At 34.7% G+C, this 8,422-nt stretch overlaps 1 protein-coding gene across 1 annotated transcript; it reads right to left on the reverse strand.

The window, feature by feature from the left end:
• Positions 1 to 371: 371 nt before the first annotated feature.
• LOC107623620 (uncharacterized) lies at positions 372 to 3,349 on the reverse strand. Its single transcript, XM_021113723.2, has 8 exons — positions 3,248 to 3,349; positions 3,011 to 3,145; positions 2,262 to 2,298; positions 1,382 to 1,471; positions 1,044 to 1,144; positions 889 to 939; positions 686 to 748; positions 372 to 602 (listed from the first exon to the last, which is right to left on the reverse strand). The coding sequence occupies exons 1-8, from the start codon at positions 3,347 to 3,349 to the stop codon at positions 372 to 374; spliced, it is 810 nt and encodes a 269-aa protein (XP_020969382.2).
• Positions 3,350 to 8,422: the final 5,073 nt, after the last annotated feature.

Below are 8,422 nucleotides of genomic sequence, written 5' to 3' on the forward strand. Positions count from 1 at the left end.
GGTTTTGGCGGCAATAGTAATTGCCACTAAAAGTGAATAACATTGCAATATTAGAATTACTTTTAGGGGCCATATAAATTGCCAAAAAAATGGCCGCTAAAACTTATATACTTTTTGCGGCCATTAAAAAGGTTTTTACCGGCAAATGTTATAATTGCCGCTAAAACCTTTTAGCGGCGAAGCATAAGACGGCTAATGTCTAATTGCCGGTAAATGTATTAGCGGCTATTTTTGTTGCCGCTAAAAGCAAAATAAATGGCCGCTAAAAGTGATTATTTTTGTAGTGTTAAAAGAGCATGTAATCAAATCTTATGGAATAAGAAATCTCTTAGCGTGTATATTTGCCAAGCCAAGCCAAGCTAAACAAATTGCTAGATGTTTTTAGTGCCGAGATGTAATGAATTTTGGTTTTTCTCAGTTGAACTATTAGAGAAGAATAATTTATATTTCTCATCATCCACTGCTTTTTGTTGCCTTAGTTCTCTTTCTAAGCCATAGGCAAGAGAATCATCAACTTGAACTCGAGATAAAACAGAGTTGATCCTGTCAACGGCCGCAAAAGCTCCTCGGAGACCCCCAAAGGTATTAACCAGTCCTTGAACCTAAATGATATAATATCAGAAAGTCAAGTAAAGATCAAGAGATAAGATGAAATAAATAACAAGTCACAACTTAATTTCCTTACGGCAAATGTTAAAGTGAAAGTATATCCAATAAAAGATGCCATAGCTCCGACAGAGAGCTCACCCTGAGAACAGAAACTAAAGCAACTTAAAAATATTATTTTAATGGTTGAACTTGTTGCAAAAGAAACAGTGAGAGAGAAATAATAATTAGAGGTGTCAAGCCTTTCACAACAAAAACCTATTCGTTCTTGAATAATCTTGCCTGTTTAGCAAATGTAAACATCTGCCGCTTTTCACCACCAAAAGATCTTACCTGTAATAATTTATTTTACTGTTATCAACTGTCTAATACAAATACAAGACTTTACAATGCACAAAGTTACTATAAATTTGAAGTATAAACCATGGAGAACTCACTGTTCGAATAGCAGAAAATGTTTCTGATACACAATCAGCTATTGATGCCTGGGCCAACCCATGTGTTTTGAAAACAGGAAATGTTGATCTCTTGTAGACAGCTTCAGAGAACTAAAAGAATCAGCAGAAGAAAACACAAATTGACAAGCAACACGACTCAAAATTTTTATATATGATACTTTTATATTAATGTATTTCTAATTCAAGCTACAAGAACAAAGAAACAGGTTGAATATGCCCACACTTAATATTAATAAATCACAATACTCTTAGATAATAATTAAAAAAAGAATAAAAGGATGATGAAGATCAGAAGATAGAGATACGGATATACATACAGGAGTGTGGAGTCTCTAACGGATTCATTGAGATGAGCATGCAACTCCACCTTTGGCACTTTCTTGGTATTGATATCAAAACATGCAACTCTGATTTTTTAGATGAAAACATGAGAAGAAGTGGCACTTTCTTGGTATTGATATCAAAATCATCTTCAGTGTTATCTTTAAAAAAACAAAACTCTTTCTTTCTCTTTATTTTTTAAACCAGGAGGAAAAAAGAGGAAAGCTCTTTAAGATCGACTATGCAGTAGGCCTTTAATATCGAAATCAAAGTAATTACTAGGGAAGACTTCACAATAAACACTATATTTTAATATCTTTTAATTCAAATCAGATAAAGCATATCATACTTTATCCAACAATAGAGTAAACTCTCCACTGAGAAAAAAGAGGCATGAACCTAAGCTTTAAAATTAACAAGTAGTATTACTCGGTCATCATTTTCAATTTGACATAAAATTATCTATCAATCTGCCACCAGTGTCCACATGTTAAAGTGAATCCTGTGATCCCTCAAATAAACTAACTCACCCACAAGTTCAGCTCACAAATCATAATAACAACAACAATATACAATTTAAATCACAGAAATGTGGAAATAATATTTAATTTTTTTAATATTAAATTAAATGTCTTTTTTCTATCTTATTGGATTGGACCCAAAAGTCCAAATTATTGTCAACATCCACGTCATATTTCTGACATTATTTTATTATTTTAAGTTCAACCTTGGGCTTCTATTTTGAAGAAGCTTTCGTTCATGGACCCCCCTCTTATGGCGGCCACCAACACTTGTGTACAAAAACAAAAAAGTGCCAAATTTTCTTTTTCAAAAGATTAAGAAAAGTGTGGCCAAATCAATTCTGAGTCACCTAACTCAAGTTGTTTAGTTGGACTTGTTCTTTCTCCTTCACCTGCCAATATATATATAAATATATATAATATAATTTGTTATTATCACTAAATAGAATAAATTATAAATTAATATACCTTATTTTCAATCTATTAAGACTTTCAAGTCTTCATACTTGAATTCTTTAATACCTTCTGTTATGCTCTCTCTATGTCATATACCTTTCAATCATTTTCATGTAATTATGGGATTTTTTATTTAAACAGAGTAAGATATAGTGCATGAGCGATTTTATTAAATCACAATATACAATTTCTTCTTTATTACCAAATTAAATACCGACCAAAAAAAAGGTAAAGACTAAAGAACTAATAAAGATGCATGAGAAGTACACCCCTTTTTATGTTTCTGGTACGTTATCCATGTGAAGTTGGTAAAGAGAAGCTAAGTGCAATTTAGGTTTCTTTATTTTGTCTTCAGAATGATTAACATATCTGAAAAAGGTTGGGTGTTATGTAATTTATGTGGGTCATATATATATATATATGGAGCCCTGCTCATCACCCTTGCTCATCACCCTTTTCTAATTATATGTTTGTTGCATAGTTCCTTTTATAAATTGAATCATGGCACAACAATATAAGTTTCTGGCATGATCATCACCAAGCTAAGATGGCATTTAAGAAAGTAAATTTTGGTTTCAATCATGGTCTTATCATTGTACACAAGTGGCACTTGTTTATTGAGAAGCAAGGATTAGGGAGAAATTTTACCTCCACTCTCTTATTCAGGATGTCAAGATCACCGCGATTATTGTCAGTTAAAGCACAGTGCCGTACAAGATACTCAATGAACAACTCTCCAGATGAACCAACCAAGTAACAATGTGAAGCCATAACAACAATTAACTACAAGAAAAGAAGGAAGACAGGAAAAACCAAAAGAAAGTGAAGGGTAAGAAACTGTTAGTTCAGAAGTAAATTACATGAACATGGTTCATAATGGATTACCTCAGAAAGTGCTTTTCGAACACCTAAACTCGGTTCCTCTAGCAAGGACTTTACAGCTTCAATAAGTAGAAGTATTTTACTATGCCAAGCTTCAAATAACATTCAGATAAGAATTGTAGGTCAGTTTACACAAGATAATAACACGAGATGCACTGGCTTGTGCCTCTGCCATGAACTCATCATAAGATGCCTGTACATAGACCTCGTTACGATTCTTAATAGTTTTTTTTCCAAATCACAGATCAAATAATGTTAGTCAAAGAGGTGAAAACCTTCATTGCCTCACGGCTTTCAGTGATCCGTTCGGAAAACTTCTTGTACTCCTTTTCTGCTTCATCCATCACTTGGTGGCATGCTTGAGTCTGCATCTAAAATTTCAAAATAAAAACAGCAATGTGATTAATAATTAGCCTAAAGATCTATCATAAACTCTCAGAAATTTGTCACAGGTTTACCATTCTTTGATCAAATATGCCAGAGTATCTAACTATTCTCTCAATTTCTGCTTATACTGGTTCCGAATGTTCTAGCTAGGCACCAATGTAAGCATTCTAATTCCATATTAATCTATTTAACTTCTAAGAATATGTGAATAACATCAAAGAGCTCACTGTTCTGGTGGAGATCAAGACGAATTAGATGTGAAAGGCCTCTAATGCTGTCTGGTATGCCATTCAACAAGTTTTTTGCTGCAGTAGTGATAAGAATGGAAAAAATTGGTGAGTTGACATGTAGGAATAGAAATAATAAATTGAAAGCAAAGCAGCATATGTGTGTATTTAGAGAAGAAAATCCCTATATGCATTGAATTCAGTAAGCATGGTCCATGATGAAAAGAGATTTTTAGATATCTTTGTTAACTTGTTTCCTTGGAGACAAAAAAGAGGTTATAATGAAGGCACTGGTTAATAAAACCTTAACCTCTCAAAATTTTTGTTGTCATTTAATACACCAAATTTTTTATACTAGTGCCTACCTCCATATCTAGCTTGGACAATTTGGAACAATTTGCTAAATCTTCTGGCAAGCTTGCAATAAAATTGTTTGATCCCTGGAAAGAAGAGTATCATAAACTCCATGTCATCAAAGAAGATGTGGATGCCAAAATTCCACTAACTTTGTTCAATTATCTAATAGTTGGGAATAATTTTCGGACAATATTATACATAGAAAATGATAGCTCAGATCAAAATTCAAATAAAGCATCCACTCTTATAAGATTATTTAGTTATGGCAAATGAACCAAGCATTGAAAACACAAAATAGTATTTTATTAAGGAAATTAGGGAAACATAGCATTTTTTGTTCAGGTGGCCACCTTGAAGGATCAATGGAAATAACTAATTATTATTATAATTTATTTGTTTATTAGCATAAATCATGACATGGAGTTGTGGGGACAAACCTTATGGAAGTTGAATATCAAGTCCAGTTCACAGACCTGCAAATGGTGATGCAAGCAATAATGAATTAGAAAGATATGAGAAAACGCTATATTATGAGGAAGAGAAGAATGGTACATTAGGGTCTGAATGGTATAAACAAACTCAAATTCATTAACATTGATTTCAAATTTATACCCTCCAAAAAGATAAAGAATGAACTATGAAGTGTTGTTTAGTGGTGTTTACCTCTGCAAGCATTGACGAGAGCGAAGAAGCTCTATTCAAGGTCATGGATGAAATTACCTTCCTTCTTTGACAAGAAGAGCTTGATGCGACGGTAGCTCTCAAACATGGTTCGAACCTCATCTTTGTTCCTCTGCTTGGTGACGACCTCATCCTGTGACAGAGGCGGAGGAGGAGGAGTAGGCGGACGAGCTAGGGTTTGAGGAGATTGTGGCAGCGGTGCTAGCGGCGTTGGTGTGGCAGTGAGGATTCCGGGAGAGTGTCGTGCTTTCGCTTCTTCAATGGCTGCTCGGCGGACGCCATTGGTTATGGTTAGTGCCGCTGAATGAGCGATCGGTGCTGTAGTTTTATAAAATCGCAAAGGTTGACGAAGGCGACGAAGACCGTGGCGAAGAAATGCAAATTAGGGTTCGAAAGGGAACGACGCGGGCAACACACATAGAAGAGCCGGGAAGGGGTGTGACGGGGCGATGGAAGTTCAGTGCAATGGAGATTCGGTGCGGCGGCGGCGCAAGTGCAACGACGGTGCAAGGCTGAGAAGCGCCGCCGATCGAGCATTTGGAGGAGAGGGTGTGGAAGCACGGGGAAGAATATGTGAAATGAGGAGGAGTTGGTAACGCCGAACTTTATTTTAATATTTCCGACGGAAAATTTAAATTACAGATGGATTTTCCATCTGTAATAATTTAATAAAATGCAGTGTTTTGACTATTTAATTACAAACGGATTTTCCGTCTGTAACCATTTTCTACGAAAAAAAAATAATTTTGCCGACAAAATTATCAACAGATTTTGTTTTCCGTCTGTAATTTATGCTAATTCATTTTTTTGTTTTCCGATAAAAAGTTCTTCTGAAATTCCGTCTGTATTTCCGTGGGATAAAATCCGTTAGAAATATCCGTCTGTAATAATTAATTTTCTAGTAGTATATCAATATAAAATAGGTAAATTTTAGTCAACCTCGCTCTCTCAAATAAGGGGTATGTTATCTTTTATGATATGTTTCAGGGTTATTGTAAGAATTTAATTATCATAATAATTAATATTAATTTAATTAGAGTTCGGACAATTATATAGTCATCTATAATAAAATTACTGACTTCATTTTTTTGGTCTGAATTAACTATTAATTATTTAAACAACGTTAATAATTTATTTGGCATAAAACATGTGTGTAAATTATACAGAATTTTAATTCAAACAAATCAATGTAGATTTAAATTAGATTAGTCACACGAGGTCACTACACAAATTATTCTGGATAGTGAATTTTTTTTTGTCAAGTTCTTTTGTTCATCACAGTAAAACTTATGACTTCAATTATACTTTTCAATCATTAGTAAATAATTAAAAGGATTATTAATCATACACAAGTGTGACCAAAGAATATTTGATTCAATGGTTAATCTTCTTGTTTCTTTTTTTTTTTTTGGCAGGAGAAGATTATAGAGATTGGATAGTTTGAACAAAAAAAAAAAAAAAGAGTGAAATTGCAAAATGGAGTTTTATTGAAAACTCTTGTAATTTGAAGAAATTATTTTATTCTAATCGGATGATTTAGTTATCCAAACTTAAGTTAGAGATATGGTTAATATTAATTATAATGACTCAATCAAATTTTTCTAATAACAACGAAATATATTATAAGGAGTAACAAATCCCTTATTTGGTGTCAGCCTTCAAGTGGCACCCAAAGAAATATAAAACTGCTCTCGTGGAATTGTTGGGGTTTGGGGAGACCCCTAACAATTCACAATCTTAAAGGGATTTGCAAATCCTACTCCCCCGAGGTTTGTTTTATCTGTGAAACAAAAAGTCAATCTCGACAAGTTGAAGAAAAACTAAGATCTTGTGGTTTCAAAGAATGGTTTATTGTGGATCCGGATGGATTATCAGGGGGTTTGGCAATGGCATGGAGGGATGGTTGCACTGTTCAGATTTTACAGCATAGTAGATTCTTCATTGCGGCATCAGTTCTGACAGCTGGTTCTAATGATCCCTATGGTGTTCTAGGTGTTTATCTCAGTTCAAATGATCAACATAGAATGGCTCAGTTTGCTGAATTAACTTCAGTCACCCAATAGTTTGATAGTAAGGTTATGTTAATGTGTGATTTTAATGCCATTGATAATCAATTGGAGAAAGCATGTGGAGGTGTTAAATCTCCTTCTTCTATCGAAACCTTTAACAGTTTTATTGATGATAATTCTCTGATTGATATTGGTATGGTCGGAAGACCATTCACTTGGTTGAATAGACGGAGGGGTGATGATTTGATACAGAAAAGACTGGACCGATTCCTGGTAGGAGTTGATTGGCAGCAACTCTATCCCAATGCAACGGTTCTTAGACTGTCAAAATCAGGCTCGGATCACTCCCCTCTTCTCTTAGACTCTAATCCGAGAACTGAGAGATCTAAACGCCGATTCAAATTCCAAGAAAGATGGTGTTCCAATGATGAAATAAAGCAGATTGTTAGAGAGGTTTGGCACGAACAGATTGATGGTTCAGCCATGTATATCCTAGCTAAAAAAATAAAGCGTTGTCAGCATAAGATTGTCAGATGGCAGCAAGAACACAAATCTAATTCGAAGGTGGAGATTGATTTACTACAGTCTGAATTAGAGGAACTTCGTTTAGCAGGAATTCATGGAGGCGACATCATTTCAGAAATAGAGGACAAACTTGAAAAAGCATTGCAAAATGAGGAATCTTATTGGAAAGATAAGTCTAGAGTCAAATGGCTCAAATCTGGTGATCAGAATACAACTTTCTTCCATCAGAAATTTAGAAATCGAACCCGAAGGAATAGAATTTGGCAACTAACTGGCAATGATGGTGAAGTGGCTACTTCAAATGCTGGTATTGCTTCTGTGGCTGAGTCTTATTTCAAGGACATCTTTTCCTCCACTTGTCATGAGAACCCTGAACCTCTGTTTACTGATTTTGAACCTAAGGTTACAGCTCACATGAACCGTAGGCTTCAAACACCAGTGACTATGGAGAAAGTGAAACGTGCAACATTTAGCATTCATCCTCAAAGTGCTCCAGGAGATGATGGTATGACAACAAAATTTTTTCAAAGCTTCTGGAACTTAATTAGTGGTGATGTGTTTCGAGCAGTTAAGAGCTTCTTTTCAGGGGGGCAGAATTTTGAAGGGTTTTAACCACACTCAGATCTGTCTTATTCCCAAGATTTCTGATGCTAAAGATATGAGTCAAGTAAGACCAATAAGCCTATCTTCAGTCTTTTACAAGATTATCTCCAAAGTATTTGTACATAGATTTTAGGGTATGATGAATAGACTAATTAGCCCTACGCAGAGTGCTTTTATTAAAGGCAAATTAATCTCTGATAATATCCTAATTGCTCACGAGTGTATGCATTACTTGAAGAACAAAAAAGGGGACTCGAAAATGAAATGGCGCTAAAATTAGATATGAGTAAGGCATATGATAGGGTGGAATGACACTTTCTTTGGTTTATATTGGAGAAGTTTGGTTTTGACTCCCGGTGGATCATGTGGATTCGAGAATTAGTAACAAC

This window comes from Arachis ipaensis, chromosome B10, assembly GCF_059453495.1.
Source record: "Arachis ipaensis isolate K30076 ecotype BB chromosome B10, ASM5945349v1, whole genome shotgun sequence".
In the NCBI taxonomy this organism is placed as follows: domain Eukaryota; kingdom Viridiplantae; phylum Streptophyta; class Magnoliopsida; order Fabales; family Fabaceae; genus Arachis; species Arachis ipaensis.

Excerpts from the sequence above, each read along its gene's own strand:
- LOC107623620 (XM_021113723.2), bottom strand. The coding sequence starts at position 3,349 with ATGTTATTTGAAGCTTGGCATAGTAAAATACTTCTACTTATTGAAGCT. Across the intron at positions 749-888 it reads TGTTTACATTTGCTAAACAG|GGTGAGCTCTCTGTCGGAGC; the intron begins GCAAGATTATTC and ends TTCTGTTCTCAG. Across the intron at positions 603-685 it reads CTTTCACTTTAACATTTGCC|GTTCAAGGACTGGTTAATAC; the intron begins GTAAGGAAATTA and ends TATATCATTTAG.